Consider the following 23296-nt stretch of genomic DNA (forward strand, 5'->3'; position numbering starts at 1 on the left):
GTTCAGCCTCAGCTTTAGTTTGTGTTGCTTTGTGCTGTCTGCTTCTGACCTGTGCCTAGTCAGTGGTCCTGTGCAGTGTATAGGTGTAGGATGTCTGGAAACCGGTTTCTTACATCTGCTTTTCTATTTCTTTGGTCAGTTCCTCCCACTTTGAACTGGTGATGAAGTGGACGGTGCCATGGGATGATCTGAGTGGAGGAAAAGTTGACTGGTTTGCCAGATGCCATGGGAAAGGCAGGTCTGTTGGATACCTTTTGGGAGCTATAACCTGGTAAATCCTGGAAACAGGCAAAGTTGAGGCAGTGTGCTCCTGGGGTAGAGTTGTTGTGCGGGAAGCATGGTGGCACAACAGCAATGGAAATAGTAATAATAGTGACTGTTGGTAACTTTCCTCCATATCTCAGCTCTGAGATTCTGGAAGATAGTCTCATTACTTTGTATTTGAAACCAAGATCTCTTGTGGCTTTCTGCTGCAGCGTCATGTGGTAGCTGATCTACACACAAACTTGCACTGAAATAACTGTCACTTTTAATTCACACCATTTGTTATTTCAGTGAAAGTCAGAATACAAGTGCTCTAGACTGACAAGCAAAATCAAAATAAGACACTTTTATTCCAAACTTTCACACAGACTTGCACCAAAATAATAAAAAGCTGGGAACTAAACCTGATGTAGTTATTTAGGTGCAGATATGTGTGTAGATAAGCCCCCAGGATATACTTGTACCTCCTCTTGTTAGGCTGTAGCTCTAGTGGCAATAGCTTAGAATCATAGAATCTCAGGGTTGGAAGGGACCTCAGGAGGTCATCTAGTCCCACCCCCTGCTCAAAGCAGGACCAATCCCCAATGAAATCATCCCAGCCAGGGCTTTGTCAAGCCTGACCTTGAAAAACTCTAACGAAGGAGATTCCACCACCTCCCTAGGTAACCCATTCCAGTGCTTCTCCACCCACCTAGTGGAAAAGTTTTTCCTAACATCCAACCTAAACCTCCCCCACTGCAACTTGAGACCATTACTCCTCATTCTGTCATCTGCTACCACTGAGAACAGTCTAAATCCATCCTCTTTGGTACCCCCTTTCAGGTAGTTGAAAGCAGGTATCAAATCGCCCTCATTCCTTTCTTCTGCAGACTAAGCAATCCCAGTTCCCTCAGCCTCTCCTCATAAGTCATGTGTTCCAGTCCCCGAATCATTTTTGTTGTCCTCCGCTGGAAGCTTTCCAATTTTCCACATATGTCTTGTAGTGTGGGGCCCAAAACTGGACACAGAAATCCAGATGAGGCCTCACCAATGTCAAATAGAGGGGAACGATCACGTCCCTCGACCTTCTGGCAATGATCCTACTTATACAGCCCAAAATGCCATTAGCCTTCTGGGCAACAAGGGCACACTGTTGACTCATATCCAGCTTCTTATCCACTGTAACCCCTAGGTCCTTTTCTGCAGAACTGCTGCCTAGCCATTCGGTCCCTAGTCTGTAGCAGTGCATGGGATTCTTCCGTCCTAAATGCAGGACTCTGAACTTGTCCTTGTTGAACGTCATCAGATTTCTTTTGGCCCAATCCTCTAATTTGTCTAGGTCTCTCTGTATCCTATCTCTACCCTCCAGCGTATCTACCACTCCTCCCAGTTTAGTGTCATCTGCAAACTTGCTAAGGGTGCAGTCCATGCCATCCTCCAGATCATTAATGAAGATATTGAACAAAACCGTTCCCAGGACCGACTCTTGGGGCACTCTGCTTTGTACCAGCTGCCAACTAGACATGGAGCCATTGATCACTACCCGTTCAGCCTGACGATCTCGCCAGTTTTCTATCCACCTTATCGTCCATTCATCGAGCCCATACGTCTTTAACTTGCTGGCAAGAATACTGTGGGAGACTGTATCAAAAGCTTTGCTAAAATCAAGGAGTAACACATCCACTGCTTTCCCCTCATCCACAGAGCCAGTTATCTCATCATGGAAGGCAGTTAGATTAGTCAGGCATGACTTGCCCTTGATGAATCCATGCTGACTGTTCCTGATCACTGTCCTTTCCTCTAAGTGCTTCAGAATTGATTCCTTGAGGACCTGCTCCATGATTTTTCCAGGGATTGAGGTGAGGCTCACTGGCCTGTAGTTCCCCAGATCCTCCTTCTTCCCTTTTTTAAAGATGGGCACTACATTAGCCTTTTTCCAGTCATCCAGGACCTTCCCCGATCACCATGAGTTTTCAAAGATAATGGCCAGTGGCTCTGCAATCACATTCGCCAACTCCTTTAGCACCTGCAGTGCATCCGGCCCCATGGACTTGTGCTTGTCCAGCTTTTCTAAATAGTCCTGAACCACTTCTTTCTCCACAGAGGGCTGGTCACCTCCTCCCCATGCTGTGCTGCCCAGTGCAGTAGTCTGGGAGCTGACCTTCTTCGTGAAGACAGAGGCAAAAAAAGCATTGAGTACCTTAGCTTTTTCCACATCCTCTGTCACTAGGTTGCCTCCCTCATTCAGTAAGGGGCCCACACTTTCCTTGGCTTTCTTCTTGTTGCTAACATACCTGAAGAAACCCTTCTTGTTACTCTTAACATCTCTTGCAAGCTGCAACTCCAGGTGTGATTTGGCCTTCCTGATTTCACTCCTGCTTGCCTGAGCAATATTTTTAAACTCCTCCCTGGTCCTTTGTCCAACCTTCCACTTCTCGTAAGCTTCTTTTTTGTGTTTAAGATCAGCAAGGATTTCACTGTTAAGCCAAGCTGGTCGCCTGCCATATTTATTATTCTTTCTACATATCGGGATGGTTTGTTCCTGCAACCTCAATAAAGATTCTTTAAAATACAGCCAGCTCTCCTGGACTCCTTTCCCCCTTATGTTATTCTCCCAGGGGATCCTGCCCATCGGTTTCCTGAGGGAGTCAAAGTCTGCTTTTCTGAAGTCCAGGGTCCATATTCTGCTGCTCTCCTTTCTTCCTTGTGTCAGGATCCTGAACTCGACCATCTCATGGTCACTGCCTCCCAGGTTCCCATCCACTTTTGCTTCCCCTGGTAATTCTTCTTGGTTTGTGAGCAGCTGGTCAAGAAAAGCTCCACTCCTAGTTGGTTCCTCCAGCACTTGCACCAGGAAATTGTCCCCTACACTTTCCAAAAACTTCCTGGATTGTCTGTGCACCGCTGTGTTGCTCTCCCAGCAGATATCAGGGTGATTGAAGTCGCCCATGAGAACCAGGGCCTGTGATCTTGTAACTTCTGTTAGTAGCTGGAAGAAAGCCTCGTCCACCTCATCCCCCTGGTCCGGTGGTCTATAGCAGACTCCCACCACGACATCACCCTTGTTGCTCACACTTCTAAACTTAATCCAGACACTCTCAGGTTTTTCTGCAGTTTCATACCGGAGCTCTGAGCAGTCATACTGTGCTTGTACTGTGGTACTGAAAAATTAGAGTTCAGCCCCTCATGATAATTTATGAGGGGATGGTCGGTACATAATATAATTTGATATTCTCATTTCCTATTAGAAGAAAAAATACCTAGGAAGTTACATTAAAATACATTAAAAAGGTTATTTAGGTTGGACAGTCAACTACTTGAAAGTTAGGAAATGCAAGATTTATGGTTGCCTGTGCAACCTGTTTCTTCTCCCTGGTGTATGCGTTATAATACGGTCTTTAATTACATGATCATATGCTACTTTTTTCCACAGAACCCCTGTCTTATTCAGGGCACAGCACTGACACACGAAGGGGGCAGGGGGTCAAGTGCTTGATTTTACAACCAAAATAATCTTCTTTTAAGGTGTGTGTGGGGGGGGGGGTTATTCTACATATATATAGGAGCAGAGTCTGATTTCAGTTATGCTGATGGAAAGCCAGAGTAAATCCATTCTGGAGTTACTCCAGATTTACTCCAATATAAGTGATATCAGAATCTGGTTCACACAGTCTGTAAAGGTCTCAGGATGAGATGATGTGAGAAGGAGAAGGAAAGAGGGGAAGAAAGAATCTTACTTCTGCAGCTACCATGATGAAGGTTGCTCAGTGAATAATATCCGGCAGGCCCCTCGCCACTGTTGTTGTGGCTGGAAGTGAGGAATTGAGACCCTGAAGAAGAGGAAACATCTGCTTGAATTTGTACAGAGGGAAAAGTTGCTGTTGAGAATCAAACTGTAGGAGATCCAAGCAGCCAAAAGCACGGCAGGTTTGAGGAGATTGGTCTGTTTGTATTTTCTCCTGCCATTAGATAGAATATGCAATGTAGATATGTGAGTTACCTGTAAATATATGTGGTTTTTTATTACAGTCATAGCTCCCAGGAAATTAAAGACTAAAAAACCATATGCAAACAAAATTAAGGTTGAGGAGACTTAAAAGGGACAAAAGCAGAAAAATGCAGAGATATGGTATAGATTGTAAGCTCTCTGGGGCAGTGATGGTATTATTGTTATTATATGTGTGTACGGCACCTAGCATAATAGGGCCTTGACTCCTGACTGAGGCCTATATGTGCTATAATAATAAAATAATAGTAATAATTAATAATACATAGGCTGTCCTTGACTCATTAATTTTGCCTGTAGTAAGATTTGTAGGACAGAAGTATGAAATGTTATTTACTGTTCTAAATCCCCTGAAATGAATGGGCACTGAATGGAGAAAATAGATCGTATGTTTCAAATCAATTTTTTTCTCTTATTAAACTGAGTTTTTATGATCATGAACAGATACAACACACATCCCGAACTGTGACGCAACTCCTAATAAACCAATGCTCATTTTTACTTCTAGATATACGTGCAAGTTAGTATTTCAAGTTCTTGAGCCAGGTTCTCCTCACGTGAACGCTGAAGCGTAATTCTATTCAGGAGTGACTCAAATGAAGGTAATGCAATTTCACATGTGTGAAATCCGTGTGAGAGGGGAAGCAGTCCCGGGGGTGCATATTTAAAGTTCAGCCATCTGTACTATTGTTTACTTGTTATCCAAGCAGTATTTTTGATTTGATATGGTAATAGTAATAAATATTAATGTTTGTTTCACAGTTCAGTGTAGAGAAGGATGTTTGTTAAACAGATGCACGAAGGTGCCTTGATCCCGTTACACACAATTATACTGCTGTGTTTGCATTGGTCCTGTCTAATAAGATACTTATTGGAACAGAAAGCTCTTTTGGTGAGAAGAACTTACAGGCAAAGTATTGTTTGTGGAAGAGGGCTTATTTGTAGGAGATAAATTTTCTATATGTACATTTACATCCAATGGTAGACCCAAAGGCACAAATGGACCAGATGAAATGGGAAGAGGGTGTCTTATTAATTAACTAGATGTCCATTTTGTGTGAAATTATTTATATTCTGCAAACAAGGAGATTAAAGAAGTTCCGGAAACTGCGAAGGAAATGAACCAAAGAACTGTCTCAACATCAGTCTTGCAACACTTCCCATGAATCGGATACTATGCAATGATAAAGCATTGTCGCAGCAGTACGACAGCTTCAGTCTCAAGCCATTTCAATCATCTCTGAGTCTCAGACCCAAGACCCTAAGTTAATTGAGATACCAGCCTTTTGCAAGGAAGAGGTAAGCTAGTTTTTGTCTTTGTTTTTTGTCTGTTTGTCTGGGGTTTTTTATTTTTATTTCTCAAGGCTCCTATGACAAAACACAAACATTTGCAATGGAAAAAAAGCTATATTAGACTGAGTTCATCTACCTCCAAGTGCAGATTTGAGGATGGTCTTAGCCAAAATTGTGATGGCACATTATTATTTATGATTTATGATCTGAAGTTAAGGATACATATCTAAATGTGAGTAAAGGGAGTGATCAGATTCCCAGCATTGCCTGCCAGGTCCAGGAAAAACATTAGCAATATTTTCCCTCATCTGTTGGGTTGCTTTATTTTGTCTGACATCTATTTTGTGTATCCAGGAGAAATGTTGCTGTCTCTTTCTTCTTTTAAAAAATAATCTAACTGGAAGCATTTGTATGTTGTCTCCTGTACATGAGTTTGTGTTTGGTAAGTTGCAGATCGCTCCATAGAGTGAATCAGTTCTAGGAATAGCATGAATTAACTAAAAAGAAAAGGAGTACTTGTGGCACCTTAGAGACTAACAAATTTATAGCTTACTTCATCAGATGCATTCAGCCGGTGAAGTGAGCTGTAGCTCACGAAAGCTTATGCTCAAATAAATTTGTTAGTCTCTAAGTCCTCCTTTTCTTTTTGCGAATACAGACGAACACGGCTGCTACTCTGTAACCATGAATTAAATGTATATTTTAATGACTGATATGTATCCTGGCTTTTAATTTTATTTCAATCCTTTAATAGTAAATGTTACACATATATGGTGCTCTTAGGATCTCAAAGCAATTTATAAGCATCCATTTATCCTCACAACACCTCTGTAAGGTAAGTATTATTATCCCTATTTTATAAATGGCATTTCTATTTGAGATAGAGACATATGAACGCCATTGGACAAGGGACTGCTCAGCCCTCATTTGGAATTCTGTGTACAATTCTGGTTACCCATGTTCAAGAAAGAGTAATTCAGCTGGAACAGCTGCAGATCAGGGGAATGGCAAGCCTGTCTTAGAAGAAAAGACTCTGCTTGCTTTGGTTAGTCTATCAAAGCAAAGGCTGAGAGGGGATATGATTGCTTTTGTAAATACTAGCCATCAGTAAATTCAAGTTGGAAATTAGAAGCATTATAAGTAGGGCTGTCGATTAATCGCAGTTAACTCATGCGATAAACTCAAAAAAATTAATTGTGATTAATATTTTAATCACGATTAATTGTAGTTTTAATAGCACTGCTAGACAACAGAATATCAATTGAAATGTATTGAATATTTTGGAGGTTTTTCTACATTTTTATATATATTGTTTCCATGTTGTAATTGAAATCAAAGTGTATATTTTATTATAAATATTTGCACTGTAAAAATGATAAACAAAAGAAATAGTATTTTTCAATTCACCTCATACAAGTACTGTAGTGCAATCTCTTTGTCATGAAAGTGCAATTTACAAATGTAGATTTGTTTTTGTTACTTAACGGCACTCAAAAACAAAACAATGTAAAACTTCAGCGCCTACAGGTCCACTCAGTCCTACTTCTTGTTCAGCCAATCGCTAAGACAAACAAGTTTGTTTACATTTGCAGGAGATAATGCTGCCTACTTCTTGTTTACAATGTCACCAGAAAGTGAGAACAGGCATTTGCATGGCACTTTTGTAGCCAGCATTGCAAGGTATTTATGTGCCAGATATGCTAAACCAGTGGTCTCCAACCATTTTATGCCCAAGATCACTTTTGAATTTAAGGGCAATCCAGGATCTACCCCGTCCCTTCCCCGAGGTCCTGCCCCTTCCCCAAAACCCCACCCCACTCACTCCATTCCCCCCCCTTAGTCACTTGCTTCCCCCCACACTCACTTTCACTGTGCTCAGGTAGTGGTTTGGAGTTTGGGAGGGGGTGTGGGCTCTGGGCTGGGGCCAAGGGGTTCACAGTGGGGTGCAGGCTCTGGGAGAGAGTTTGGGTGTCAGAGGGGGCTCCGGGCTGGGGCAGAGTGTTGGGGTGCAGGAAGGGGCACACGGTGCTGGCTCCGGGAGGGGGCTCAGGGCTGGGAGTTGGGGTGCAGCCTCCCACTGGGTAGCACTTACCTCCGGCGACTCCCTGTTGGTGGTGTTGTGTGGTTGCTGCTAAGGCAGGCTCCCTGCCTACCTTGGCCCCATGCCACTCCCGGAAGGAGCCAATGTACCCCTGCAGCCCCTGGGGGGGCACAGGAGGCACATGGCTCCGTGTGCTGCCCCTCTCTGCAAGCACCACCCCCGCAGATCTCATTGGCTACAGCTCCCCATTCCCAGCTAATGGGAGCTGTGGAGGCGGTGCTTGGAGGCGGGAGCTGTGCACGGAGGGAGACCCCTGCCCCCGGGGCCATGCTGGCCACTTCCAAGAGCAGCATGGGGCTGGAGCAGGCGATTAATTGTGCAATTAATCATGATTAATTTTTTTAATCGTTTGACAGCATCTAATTATAACCATCAGAAGAGATAGATAGGTAGCCATCCTGCAGCAAAAAAACTTCAGGACCAGACTTCAAAGAGCAACTGCTGAGCTTCAGTTCATTTGCAAATTTGACACCATCAGCTCAGGATTAAACAAAGACTGTGACTGACTAGCCAACTACAAAAACAGTTTCTCCTCCGTTAGTGTTCACACCTCAATTGCTAGAAGAGGGCCTCATCCTCCCTGATTGAACTAACCTCATTATCCCTAGCCTGATTCTTGCTTGCATATTTATACCTGCCTCTGGAAATTTCCAGTACATGCATCTGAAGAAGTGGGTATTCACCCACGAAAGCTTATGTTGCGTCTGTTAGTCTGTAAGGTGCCACAGGACTCTTTGCCACTTTCATCAGAGAGAGAGGTTCTGGAACAGCCTCCCAATAGGAGTAGTGGGGACAAGAAACCTCAATGGTTTCAAAATGGAGTTTATTAATGGGATTATAGGTCAGGGTTGCCTGTGATAGCAGTAGACTGGACTTGATGATGCAGGAGGTCCCTTCCAGTTCTATGTGTTTATATTCTTTTATATGCGTAAAACAAGCATGAGTGACTTGCCCAAGGTTGCACAGCTAGTCAGTGGCAGAACTAGGAATTAGAATCTAAAAGTAGGGTCTTCCATCCCTTTCTCTCTCCACAGATGGTACTCTCTCATTAAAGACCTAATAAAAATGAATTTGTTGATATTTGCTCCCATATAAAGCCAAGCTGATTCTACTTACCCAGTGATAGTGGCCACAGTAATGATAGCCCTCATTACTTGAAAGTTGCATATAGGGCTATTGGAATCAGTTAATCACTATTGTATAATCTCACCAATGGAGAACCGGAATCAATCTGGGGAAAATGGACACATCCATTCCAGCAGGATGTTACCTTGTAAGAACTAACATTTCCAAGATCCTTTCCCATCTTAGCCTGGGTCTTGAGGGGAAGATGAGATAGATTTGGATTATTATTTTCATATCACTGTAACCACCCCGTCCCTTTCATTCTCCGAATAATGCTCGTCTCGATGCCCTGTTTGGACACTTTTCACACAAGCATCTCCACACTTTCCTCTATGCCTTTCCCTGTGCATGGAACACCTTTTCTTAACTGGTTTCAGAGTAGCAGCCGTGTTAGTCTGTATTCACAAAAAGAAAAGGAGGACTTGTGGCACCTTAGAGACTAACCAATTTATTTGAGCATAAGCTTTCGTGAGCTACAGCTCACTTCATCGCATGCATTCAGTGGTTTTCCACTGAATGCATCAGATGAAGTGAGCTGTAGCTCACGAAAGCTTATGCTCAAATAAATTGGTTAGTCTCTAAGGTGCCACAAGTCCTCCTTTTCTTTTCTTAACTGATCCTTTTCATACTGAAGTCCCTCCCAAAGACCCACTTCTATTGTAATGCCGACAAGAAACTAACCAGCTGATTGTGGCAAGGTTGGGATTTACTTGGGAAAAGTCGATATATTTTATACTAGTTTAGAAAAACCCAAACCTTGTTTTAACAAGACTTCCCAATCAGAACATAGCCAATTACCACCTCACCACACTGCTTGTGTGGCGTACATCCTTTCCCTACCCTCCATCTTGCTGTTTGGTCCTCTTTGTTTTGTCTGCTTAAGAGTATAAGTTCTCCTTTTGCTTACCACGTTGTGAGTACTCCTGAAAACATATAAATAATAATAGTCATAGGGCTTGTCGACACTAAAAATGCTGCAGCGGTGCAGCTCACCACTGCAGCTGGGCCGTTGTAGCACTTCAGTGAAGAGTCTACCTACGCCAACAGAAAGGGCTCTCCCACGGGCATATGTAATTCACCTCCCTGAGAGGCAGTAGCAAGGTCTACACCGGGGATTAGGTCAGTTTGACGGCATCGCTGCTGGGTATGGATTTTTCACACTGCTGAGCGACATTGTTCTGCTGACCTAATTTCCTAATGTAGACCAGGCCATAGTTAATAATAGAAGGTAACATATAAATGCATGGTTTCAAAGAGGGCAGTATGTACATTAGGAATGCAGTGCAAGTCCATGGCTCTTCCATTTATTCGTGCATTTTATTTATTTTCATTTAAATTTTTCAAAGGCCTCTCCCCAGCTCTAGGTGACCTGGAGGTTATTTAAAGCAACAGTCCACCAAAGAATAATCACACAAGCAGCAACCCATAGTCCACACACCACAAAATGAAATTATATACAAAGGTACATACCACTCACAACCCCCATCCCATTCAAACCTTATACCCTCCCTGAAAGCCCCAATAGATAGATGGCCTTTGCCGCATGTCCTAACAGTCTACAGACTCAGGACTAGAGCTAGGTGAAATTTTTCAGTCAAAACTTTTATTTGATGAAAAATGCAGATTTGGTCGAAATGAAATGTTCAGCTTTGGGTCAAGTGAAATATTTCATGTGACCTGAAATTATTATTTACTTTTTGATTCACCAAACATTTCAAAAAAATCAGTTTTGGCTTGACCCACGATGATTTTATTTTATTTTTTGAAATTGCCAGTAAACTGAAAAATTTCCTCAGCTTTACTCAGCCTATCAGCAGAACAAGGGAAGTAAGTGCCAGAGCCAAGAGGTCTCACTGAAAATGCTCTCCAGCAGCTCGCTCTAGTTTACCCTGAGGGGGTTCCAGCTTGTCATCCCTCTGCTGACAATATGGCTGGATTAACTCGGGGGGGGGGGGCACTCTATTTCAGGCAGATTCTGGAGATGCCAGTGCTACACCAATAATGGCCAGTTAGCTATAAAGGAGCCCTATTTACACTAGTACTGTACCAACAGCTGACTCAAAGTGATGCAAGGCCTTGCTCCTCACCTTGAGCAGACTGTAAAAGGGGTCATGATACTTGTAAGGTTGTTAAGGTGAAACAGGGACTCTTTGTGGCCCTGTATTCACCCCATAATGCATTATTTAAAAAAAGAAGAGTGAACTTTTAAAGGCCCCAGGATTACCCCAGAGAATTTCCCAACATGTCCTGATTCTGGAAGGAGAGTTTACAGCACTGTTCCTTGTTGAGTGGTGGGGCAAAGTCCATTCTGCAGTGGTGCCTGTGAATGTTTCCAACAGCAGCATCATAAAAACATGCACTGCGCTTGCAAAATCATGGCTAGCATCATGGTGGATGAGCTAAGCAGGGGGAGAGTGAGATTTTGAAGGTAGGATAGGAATGACAAGGGGAAACAATGGGGAATGAAGACAGAGTAAAGGGAAACAAGAAATTAGGGAGGGAAGGAAAGAGGGATCGAGTGGGATGCAGATGAGCAAGAGAGGGATGGTTAGGAAGAGCTGAGAAGAGGGACCAACAGTATCTAAGATTCCTGAGCACATCATTGGAGACAGATAGAAAACATCTTTTGTGTCGAATTTTCGCAGCTTTCTGTTCAGCTCTAGCACTATGTGTGATTTGTACTGAAGCGTCAGCAAACTCTCATCCCAGCAACTGTGCCCGTATTATTGCCACACAATGACGTCATGAGAATGATTCTGCAGTGTTTAAAAGAGAAGGTCTCGGCAACGGTCTGTCTGCACTGCAATAACAGTATATCTTGGCTGTCCCAACCTGGGTTTAACGTGGCTTTGAAGAACAGTGGGTACGAAACTATTCTCCCTGAAATGTGGGGTGCCCTGTGGAAATGTTTAAGGGTCTAATATAGCTTGAGGATATGGCTATGGTTCTGTCTGCACTACAAAATTGTAATGAGTTGTAACCAGTTGTCATGGATCTACAGGGTCCGTGCTATGCCTCAGACTTGAAGTAGTCTCCTGGGAGTACCTCTTCAGTGCTCCATACCTCCAAGAAGTCCCACTTTTCCTCCAGGATAGGCCACACAGCCTCAACACCTCTGAGACTGGGCCTTCAGGCTCCACCCCTCCTGTTTCTCACTGTGAGCTCTGAACAGAGAGTCTGACTAAGGTAGACCTATGTTGAGTGACATTTTACCCTCTTCAGGGGCCAATGTCCTTCATTAAGTATTTGCAGCAACACCAGGCAGCCTTTTCAAAATGGAATGGGTTTTAATAGTCAACTGGAAAACAGTGTTGGGAAGTCCTTAGGCTAGCACAGAGAGGCAACGGGTAAGACAGAGTTCATACTGGCCAAATCCAGGGTTCCACCAAGCTAGTCTGCCCTAGAATCCATCTTCTCTCTCTCTCTCTCTCTCTCTCTCTCTCTGTCCCTTTGACTCTGAGTCCTGAATGGCTCCTGTGTTCTCTGTGAACCCTGTTCTAACACAATCTCCTATCACCTCTCATCTTTGATCTCTGGACACAGACATGCTTGTTCACATGTTCAGCTTGCCAGAACCTCCTGTGGGTTAGTGGTAACGTTCAGACACTGGGGTTCCTATTGTCTTTTCCGGATCCTCCATTGGTATGTGTTGATTCCAACCAGCTCTTGATGGTGCATTCATACTACCCCAGACAGCTAGGTGACCCAAACACCTCAGACCTCCTGCTCAGTTGCAGGAGACATATTTTAACCCCTCTGTCCCGGTAGGTAACAATCCCAAGCCCAATGGGGAGAGGCATGTTGCTCATAAACATATTCCAGAGTATTCTCACTTTCATAACATTTCTCCTGAAATGGCTGTAAATTGGGCTGTAGAAAGGCCTTAAGAAAAACAATTCACAGAATAAAAACATCATATTTCCGTTTCCTTGAGTTTGCGATGATTAACCCCCCTGAGAGCAATTAAAATCTTATGTAAGAGAAGAACTTTTCTCATCATGATCAGAAATTCCAGTAATTAGTGTTGTTTCTTTGTACTGTAATGGTTTTTCTAAGGAGAAAATCTCCTTTAACAGCAAAACAGGTACTGAAAGAAAGAAAAGATTTCTCCTCCTAGAACAGTAATACTCAGACGTCAGTGGTTCAGGAGCCAAATTAGTGATCAGCATTTCCCAAAAGAGCCACAGTAGTATGAATTCATTGTTTCATTTACTGTAGTACAATATATTCATATTTAAACAGTATGACAGGGGAAATATAAATATATATAAAATCACAATAAAATGACTGACCAAGTATTATTATTTTATCAAATACAGTTGGTTAATAACATAGTAAAAGCGGCAAAGAGTCCTGTGGCACCTTATAGACTAACAGACGTATTGGAGCATGTTGCATCCGACGAACTGGGTATTCACCCACGAAAGCTTATGCGCCAATACGTCTGTTAGTCTATAAGGTGCCACAGGACTCTTTGCTGCTTTTACAGATCCAGACTAACACAGCTACCCTTCTGATACTTAACATAGTAAAAGCATCCTGATTGGTTAGTAACTTAGATTAGTTAATAATTAAATCACATTGTGTTTTAATATCATATGCTGCAGAGAGACGCAGGAGACACATTAAAGAGCCAGTAGTGGCTCGCGAGCCTCAGTCTGAATATCACGGTCTTGGAGGAAATTCAGTTTCCTATGAGAAGAGTGAAATAATGGATCTCTTGTTTAGTATTTCATAATTAGCCACTCTGAACTAAATTTAGATGTGAGTCTAACTGACTCTCAGGGAGTCTAAGCAGGTGTAACGTGGGTCTGCTCAGTGTTGTTACACCAACTTAGACTTGCACCCACTTGCCAACATGTTATTTACACTCTCTTATACATTACCTCTCGATCTGGCCCACTGAATGTAAGGCACTAAAGTCTTATTCATGAACTTAATTTCATTGGGACTACTCATGCAGGTGAAGTTAAGCAGATGTGTGAATCTTTGCAGGATCAAAGCCATAGCAAGAGTAGAAGAGGGGTCAAACAAGGGAGATGTAGCAGAATAATGAGCAGATGAAAGAAGGCTGTAAAATTAAGTGGAGGTATGATCTACTTCTACCCTCCTATTAAAATGCAAAAATAACTCCTTCAAAATTAAACAGTCTGGAGAACATGGTGAAATTTTTGTCTCTCTCGCTCTCGCTCTTTTTTTTTTTTTAACTAACTTTGGACCAGAACTTAAATCTGAAATCCAAATCCAGCTTGGACCCAGCAACCACACTAAAAAAATAAACCTCCAAACCTCAAAATGTATTAATTACTGGATATCAGGCAAAATAGCTACTTGTTATTTACCAGTAGTTACTTAGAATTGCTCAGAATTGTTTAATATTTGTTAAAAATTACTCTGTTTCGAATTACTAACTCCCAGCAAACTTATTATTTGGAATCTATTAATGATTGCCTAGAATCATTTAATCACTAATAAATGACAAGAAAATTGTTTTACTGAGGATTAGTAATATAAACCTAAATCATTTCTACCAGATACTGAGTACCTCCAGATAATTTTTGTTGGGAATTATCTAGTGATTTTTAAGTAGTGAATTCTGATTTGTACTAAAGCAATCACTTCTTGCAAATCTGCAAATATCAAGAATGATTAGGGAGGATCTGAGGGCAGTGGGGAAGCCACCAGGAGCAGAGCTGCCAAAAGCCATCAGAAAGATGGAGATAGGAGAGGGCAGAATGGTGGAGGCAAGAGAGCTCCATGGGGATGGCCTCTGTCTCAGCAAATCTTCTGAGATTGGTGGGGAGCTGAGTCCCTTGCAGCTCCTGAGGAGAGATCTTCTCCATTCATCCCGCATGGAAGCAGTCCAAGAAAATTTAATCCAGCAATACATGGATTTTCCAGGTGTGAATACTTGGTATGATTAGAACTGAGAAACTGCTGAACTAAATTTCTTCAGATAGTTTGTTCTTTAGATTTCACAAAGATTTACAAAAATAGCCAATGTTTGAACAGTTGTTCAAGAATTCTAGAGATTTCTGTATGTAAAGTTCCTGATTGGGACTGTTGGGACAAACGTATTGTTTTCATTTGCATATGGTCCAAGCATAGAAAATTTCAGCTCTAGAGTATTTTATAAGAGAAAGTATTAAGGAACTGAAAAGAGGGATTTATAATGGAAGGGATAAATCAATGAAGTCAATGACAAATAGCAATGCATAGCAATATAATTAATTTCACCATCCATGGGTGGAGGAGCCATACCAAAAATTAAGCACGGTAGAAAGGGGATTTCTTAATAAAAAAAAAAGAGGAAGCTAGTCAAAAAGTCCATAAAGTCAAAAGTGAAAAAGTGAAAATCCTTAGATCTAGTATGGAGGTTATTTATTTAACAAAAGACAAAGGCGACTCTGAATGGTCCTAAAGACGAAAGGAAGCAGGTAGATAAGAAAAAAAATATGGTAAGACACAAGATTTTATTTCTCCACACAAATTTCTTTCAGAAAATAGAAATCCATCCAAATGAAGTCAGTTGAAAGCACTATAAACTATGACAGGTAAAAAGTAAGATGGTTTTAAGTGGGCCAACCCAGATTTTAAATAGGAGATAGGTAAAGACATTAAAAAAATAAGAAATAATTTAAATGTGTCAAAAGCAGGGTGTCTGTGAATGAATTGGTGTGTCCACCCAATTACCAGGGATTAAAGGGAGCAATTAAGGAGGAAAAGGACATTGCAAAGAAGCAAAATTATTTCTTTACATCATTCTTAACCAGAAAGACTGATGGGGAGGAGGGATAGCTCAGTGGCTTGAGCATTGGCCTGCTAAACCCAGGGATGTGAGTTCAATCCCTGAGGGGCCATTTAGGGATCTGGGCCAAAAATTGGGAATTGGTTCTGCTTTGAGCCGGGGGTTGGACTAAATAATCTTCTAAGTCCCTTCCAACCCTGATATTCTATGACTGATATTCTGTTTCTTCTCTTGTAGGTTTCATTCCTGTCTATTTCCAAGAAAAAAAAGATGTCCGCCACTCTAGGATTTATTTCCATGTTTTGGTGCATCATGTTATTTCCTATGTTGCATGCTGTCATTTTGGATACAGAGTGTAAGTATAATACTTCAATTGAGATAATCTAAAGGACTGGGTTTAATTCATCTCACTCTAGGGATATTTGCCCATCTAGTTACGCTATGTATTGTCATAGCAGGCCTGCTAAATACTAGCCTCTGCACCTGAAAACTTTGAAAAATCTTATTGCATCCTCTCTGATATTAATTCATAAAACTTTCAGCGAAATCATCATCTTCACCCATTGCCAACTTGACGCTGAATCCCAGAAAACTAAAGCTGACCTGGGACAGCAGTGTCACCGTTACTGAATACAGCTGTTCTATGCATGTAGGCCTGCATATGGCGAAGAAAACTGTAAGTTTTCTATTTACTTATTAAAGGAAATAATTAACTGTACTTTTTTCTTTTCCTTTTATGTATTTGATCTATAGAGAAAACATATATATGTATCACTTGTAGAATCATAAAAGCCTAGAAAATGACAATATGTTTCCAGACTTCTTAGAGACTTTTATTACATATATTAGGGCAGGTTCAGTTCCCAGTGAGGTATATCAACTGAAGGAACCAACTAGAAACACCCCTTAGCCCAATGTCATTCAATATCTTTATCAATGATCTGAAAAAAATGTACATTGAATGCTGGTAAAAACTGGTGGAATAGTAAATAATAAGTTATACAGAGAGTTGTAGATGACTGGGGGAAGTGGGACCATTGGAACATGCATTTTAATACAACATAATGCAAGGTTCTACACTTAGGAACACAGAATGTAGGTCACACTTACAGAATGAGGGACTCTATCCTGGAAAACAGTGACCCCGCAAAGGACATAGGGTTCATGGTAAAAACCAGCTCAAAATGAGCTCCTGGTGCAACTCTGTGCCACAGGTATGTCTACACAGCAACGGAGAGGTGTAATTCCCAGTGCAGGTACGTAGTCACACCCTGGCTCTGCTCAGGCTAATGCCTAAGAATAGCAGTCTGGCCTTGGCAGCATAGGTGACAGGTTGGGCTAGCCACCCAAGTACAATCCTGCCCAGTCACCAGGTGTATACACAGGCAGCTAACCCAACCCGTTGTCCATACCACCACTGCCCCACTGCTATTCTTAGATGCTAGCTTGAGCAGAGATAGCATGAGTATTTCATTTCCAGCATGGGCAGACAAACTTCCCAGCTGTTGTGTAGACATACTCTGAGAGCGCTACTGCGATTACTGGAAATATAAGCAAGAGCATATTGAATAGGCATAGGGTGCTCTGTGTACAGCACAGCACGAGGAGCGCTTCCACTGACCTAACAGAGGCAGTGTGGGGAGCTGAGCCATTAGTGAGCTCACTCTGTTTAGCTTATCAAAGAGAAGGTTAAGAGGTGACTTGATCAGTCTGTACATACCTACAGGGGGAGAAGACTTCTAATAATATAGAGCTCATTAATTTAGCAGGCACCTTTCTTTGTAGCATCGGCTGCTGGCCTCTCTCAGAGACAGGATACGGGACTAGATGGATAACTGGTCTGATCCAATACAGAAATTCCTAGCACGCATTCTTGTGATCCACTGTATCTGGTAGATACAGCAAAAGCAGAAAAGTCCTCCTGATGACAGCATACCTTTTTATAAAGGACTGTTTGGAGACAGTGGCTGCAAGAGGGGGACTTTATTTGTTTCACATTTTGCTGTTTCTCTGACGGGCCAGGAGCACTGTTGGCGTTAGTCTTTTTTTGAGAATCAGAGAATGTACTGAAATGTTTGCCTGGAACAAAGAGAAAAAGGTTTTGTTTAGAACTGCCTGGACATCTTAGTGTGTGAAGCTTCCCTCTGCAGGAATAAGCCATGTAGGGGAGTAGAAAGTCTGGAGACATGCATTTGCAAAATTTCCTCCTTTCTCTTAGGCAGAGGGGTTTGCCCTCACATAGAAGTAACTGGTGATTTGGCCAGATCCTCAGATACACACAGATTCCTGAGATTCCACTGGAGGGAAGGGGTGTCCAAGCAGAAGGCCCTGGCTTCCACACTGTCACATAACCCTTTCCTGCACAGTCCCTGCAGGCTGTAATCCACACAAATTACCAAATTTCATTTGGCTTGCTTGTGTTTGGCCAAGAGGGGAAAGAATCTAATGAAGCACAGCTCCTACTCAAGCCCTGATCTCTCCTGCCCCTGCTGTGGTGCTGGACTCCTGCAGGGCCCCACAGAGGAGCTTTGGGACTTAAGGGAAGGTGGCTGTATAAGAATATATCAGATTTAAATAGTAGTTTTAGAAATATCCATCACAGTTTTATACACTCTATAGCTCTGAATGTGCTTTCAGAGAGAGCTTTCAGAGTGGAAGGATGGTCCAGGGGCTAGGGCACTAACCTTGTGTCTGCTCTGCCACGGACTCTCTGTGTGACCTTGGTCAAGTAACTTAGTCTTTCTGTGCCTCAGTTCCCATCTACAAAATGGAACACTCACTAGCTTATGAGGTAATCAGATGCTGCAGTGATGGGGGCCGTATAACTACCTATGATAGCTAGTTACTGGAGGACTGATTCGGCTCACGGCGAGGTCAAATATCATGATGGGGAGTAGGCCACAGGGAATATAGCTCTTCCTTTGAATGCATGATAAACACAAGAGACTTCTATTTACATTTTTAAAAAGAACAAATAAAACCTTACCTTTACAACTCTGTCAGTCAGGCCTCCTTCCATTCTACATTCAAATGGGAGCTGCCTTCCCCAATATACCAGGATGCATTTTCAATATTTCAGCTTCCTTGTTCACTGATTCTCATTTTTCAAGACTATGATCTCAAAGGGGATCGTACCACTGCTTCCTTGGGGTTCGAGAATTTTTCATTTAAAAATAGTGGCCCTGAGTCCCATCTGTGTCACTCCAGTTTATTCTGATGTAACTCCGTTGGATGTAAAACTGCAGTAATATAGCAGTGAATTAAGGCCAACATTGCTAATCTTTCTGGCTGTGAAGCTAAGTTCCAGACCATAAATTGTTTCAATAATTGGATGTATTGTATATTGTTGCACAAATCGACAGACAGCAAACATTTTATAATAGGGGTAAAAATCATATGCACACCATCTTTAATTAGTCCCTCTGTAATTCTTTGGACAACAACAAACTTTTGGAAGACTTTTGATAATGCATGGGGGAATCATCTGGATGCAGATCTACCCTTGCCTTTCCAGAAGAGAAGGGAGCTTGCTGCTACCATCATTTGATCCCTGCAAAAGCTTCTATACTCTTTGTTGAAGGAACTCCATGGAGTCTGGTGGGAGGGCAGTAGAGGAGAGGTTACTGCTTGCACTCCAGGGCACCTCTCTTTGTAGATCCCCTAGACTTCCCTGCAGAAATATGGGAGGCAATTCATGCAGCTGGAACTGTGCAAACAAAGACCCTACCGCTGAAAAGACTTACACCTGTGCTTAACTTTACACACTGTGAGAAGTCTTACAGGTTTCAATTGACTTATGCTTGGGCTTTTCCCATAGTAAGAACAAGTTAAAACTGGGAAGGAAAAACAAAGGATTAATACAAATGCATGTTATTTTTCAGGTGTACAATAAAACCTGCATGTTTAACACAGAGCTCGCTCAGCCTATACATAAGGGGGCATTATTTCAAGTTCAAGCAATGTACAACCACACTTCATATTCAGCAGAAGTCAGATTCATTCCTCAAGGTAATGCATTAGTGTTTGTGAAAGGTTCTGTCTATCTACAATATTTTGAGAAAAAATTCTCAGAATACATTTCATTCTAGAAGTGATCATTGATTTCATTTTTTATTACAAATGCTTTTGCAAATCTGCTACAATGATGCCATTTTGTAACCAACCGTGGCCTCAGTTGTGCAGGTGACATTGTGGCAGAAGAAGGGTCCACTTTTGCACAGTAACTTGCAGGACAGAAACATCTGTGTGTGATATAATTGTTTTTCTTATGTCAATCTCTCCGAGAAAGTGGGGATTAAAATGGCGCATAGCACAATAAAACAGTGACCACATTAGGCGTCTCCACTGAAGCAATTTTTGGCTAACATGAGCCTCATTCTGGCTGACTAATACAAACTGAGCTCGCTAGTCATATTTTTAATGGGTATGACAACTAGGTTTAATCACCATGTTTAAATGTAATGCAAAAGTTTTCAAACTTTGGTGCCTAAAATTAAGCACCTAAATACTTAGGTACCTAAAATCATCAATAGAAGCTGCAGATGCTCAAATTCTCTCTGGGTCTGACCTGGTGTGTGCAGAGTTGTACCTGCTTGTACCAGTAGTTCACCTTTTCTTTTTCTTCTTCTTCACAAAGCCAGTTGCTAATATATAAATACACATGTAACTTTTCTTGGTTTCCAGGCATGAATGGAACATCTGTTGAAAATTTCTCTTGTGTGATTTACAACATTTCCTTCATGAATTGCACTTGGAAGGCTGGCAGGAATGCTCCAGAAGACACCAAATATTTTCTTTTCTTGAAATACCCAAAGTAAAGAGTTTTCATTGGCTCAAGTGAATTAAGATTTGGCAGATGACATTTCTCGTGTTTAACTGAAACGTTTTGGTATATGCAGGGAAGATGAACAAGAATGTCCACATTACATAAGAGATGCACTTGGAAGACATATCGCATGCAGTTTTCAAGATGTGAAAGACATTAAAGAGAAAGTTTACTTCCTGGTGAATGGGTCCAGCAATGAATTGGAGATTCAGTTTTATGATGAGTACATCGACTTATATAAAATTGGTAAGGAAAAAGTTTCTTTCTGTTTAATTTCCATTTTTACTACAAGTAGCGTGAACCATTCTTCACTGGGAGAAGGGCCTGCATTTGTTTCAGAGCTGTGATCTTTCTTTTTTTAAAAGCTGTTTCTAGCCCTTATGGTTGCAAAGGTGGAATTCCAAATGTGAACTGATTCTTTATCAAAAGCTGATTCTTTATCAAATGTAATACTGATTCTTTTATTCTAGAAAAACTCACTCCTCCATCAAATATCACTGTAAACTGTTCTGAAGAGCAACTACAGTGTACAGTGCAATGGAAACAGCCCCACCTAAGCCATCTGGAAGGAAATGCGGCTGAATGCTTTGAATATCAAATTGAAATTCGAAATAACGTAAGTATAATTTTTTGAATGACTCTCATTATGAATATATATTTTCTGTTTATCCATCTATAATATATAAACAAACATGAACCTCTCCTACACTATGAGTCGCCTCTCCTTCCCTATCTGTCATGCAGTCCTTTTTAGATCCAACCCTTCCTGCATGCTACATAGTTTATTGCCTCATTTGCTAACCTTGTCCCATAACTGTCTTTCAGCACCTGCAACTGACTGTGCCCACTCTCTTCTCTACTTTTGTTTCTCACCAGCATTATACTTGCTCTTACATCATTGCTAACCCTAACACAGCGATTACTTTTCTGAACTCAGATCCAACAGCATGCATCCACAGAGACAGTGGAGAGAACTAGACACTACAATTTGCTGTCCACTGAAACAGGTGAAAACCCCAGCTTACAATGCCATTCATTAGCCTGGGATGTGAAGACACATAGCTTTTATCCCTAAGAGTGCAGGTCACTAGATGATTGATTCACTAATTTAACTCATCCCCACCTCCAAATATGTCTTTTTGCAATGACAACCTATACAATATTATAAGCAAGGCTGATAACACCACCTATTATTAAGGTTACCCGACACTTCCCAGTCTAAGACCTTGTTTTTGGTTACTTATAACTTTCCCAAACTTTAACTGTTTGGGCTGAAATTTTCCATAGCAGGTATTAGCCAAAATGGTGCAGCCATTTCCAAGAACGAGACTAGAGAAAAATACAGTTTTTCAACATTAAAAGAATTCTAGCAATCTTTTTCTTTGGAAACTCAAGGCCCCATTATTTGGACCAGGGATCTGACATTTGGCAAGAGGTGTCCTTTGTGTCAGGGTGTGCCTTTTACCATCCATGTGAAAATCTGTCCAAATTTGAGCAGGTGAGAAGCCTTTGAAAAATCAGTTTGCACTTGCTCAGTAGAGACTTGCTAAATGCTGGATGCACTGAGCATACCTGAGCCTCTCACAGCTCCTAATTTTGCCTAGACTGTGCATGCGTGTCATCCCCAGAGAGCTGCTGAGCATGCTCCAGCACAGGCCTATGAGGTTATGGCTGCTCCTGGCTGCTCCAGGCAGGGTGGGACTGAACATTGGAGCTGAGAGCTGGGCAGCTGCCTTTCCTGTGCTCTCAGTGCACCCCTGCTGGTGCCCTCCCAGTGTGGAGGAGGAAGACGCCAAATTCAGATTCAAATGCAGAAGCCACAAGAGCCCAACCTAAGACATTGTAGGGGAGGCCTGGGGGAGTAGATTGGGACAAGAAGCCTTGTGGGGGGAAGAAAGAGAGTGTGGGGCGGGGGGGGAACTGAGACTGGATGAAAGGAGACTGTGACTAGGAACCAATGGGGCAGAGAGAAGGAGGTTGTGGGGGGGAGGAGAGACAGATCTGACAATGAGTTGGAGTGCCGGATAAGAACTGGGACTGGCTGCACAAAGAGACTGGGACAAGGAGACTGGGACATGGAGGGTAAGGACACAGAGTGGATGAGAAGCACAGGAATGAAGACTGGAACTGGGAACCATCAGGGATGGGGAATGTGAATGTGTGGGGGGTGAGTAGAGGCTGCAGGGAGAGACAGACAGATCAAGGAGTCAGGACAAGGACCTGGGAATGGTTGGACAAAGGGAAGACTGTGTCTGGGAGCAGGGCAGAAAACTAGGACTGGGTGTGGGGGAGACTTGGAGCGGGAGTCTGGATGGGTGAGATTAGGACCTACTAGACAAGGAGCCTGGGATTGGGATCAGAAGCTTGAAGAGTGGAGGCTGGGACTGACTAGGTGAGGAGAATGGGACTGGGATAAGCAGCCAGTGTTGGGGTCTACAGGAGTCGCTTGGGTTAGAGGGGGAAGGGCAGAATGGGTCATGTTTGTGGGGAATGGGCAGAAGAGTCTTTGTCCACAAAAGAACAATTGCCTCCAGAGCCTGCAATGAAACCCAAGATCCCAGAGTCTCCACATTCTTCTACAATCAGCAACTGTCTGTGAAACTCACTGGTAAAGCGTCCCATCCCCTTCTAGTGCTGGGCTAGTAGTGATCAATAATTAAAGACTGTATCATAATGCATACTACAAAGGGGCCAAATTAAGTTTGCACAGGAACTTTAATTTTTGTGCTACATTTTGAGTGCTTGACTTTGTAAACATAAAGTTCTTTTAACACAGGTGTTTTGTGTGTGATTTCATATATGGCATTTGGCAGGGGGTGTCCTTTGTGCCAGCGATGTTCCTACCTGTTTATGTGTTTCCATTATAAAGGTCATGGTATAGACAACCTTTGACATTTTCAGCACTTCACTTGGACATTTAACATTGTTTTAAAGTAGCTTTTTGTATGGACTATA

The 23296-nt window shown here is 42.2% G+C and overlaps 1 protein-coding gene across 3 annotated transcripts in view; it reads left to right on the forward strand.

Annotated features, from left to right (window-relative positions):
- The first annotated feature begins 5376 nt into the window (after window positions 1–5376).
- Window positions 5377–23296, forward strand: part of LOC140914908 (granulocyte-macrophage colony-stimulating factor receptor subunit alpha) — a 32398-nt gene continuing 14478 nt past the window's right edge. The window contains exons 1-7 of one of the 3 annotated variants that reach the window (XM_073353909.1): window positions 5377–5548; window positions 15754–15871; window positions 16059–16192; window positions 19398–19524; window positions 20200–20329; window positions 20415–20587; window positions 20812–20957. In XM_073353909.1, coding sequence (XP_073210010.1) covers window positions 15787–15871; window positions 16059–16192; window positions 19398–19524; window positions 20200–20329; window positions 20415–20587; window positions 20812–20957 — 795 coding nt within the window. In that variant the 5' untranslated portion in view covers window positions 5377–5548; window positions 15754–15786. Of the gene's footprint in view, window positions 5549–11863; window positions 11955–15753; window positions 15872–16058; window positions 16193–19397; window positions 19525–20199; window positions 20330–20414; window positions 20588–20811; window positions 20958–23296 lie in introns of those variants that run through there. The other 2 variants (XM_073353918.2, XM_073353928.1) reach the window with 2 other exon arrangements.

This window comes from Lepidochelys kempii, chromosome 1 (assembly GCF_965140285.1).
Source record: "Lepidochelys kempii isolate rLepKem1 chromosome 1, rLepKem1.hap1, whole genome shotgun sequence".
NCBI lineage: Eukaryota > Metazoa > Chordata > Testudines > Cheloniidae > Lepidochelys > Lepidochelys kempii.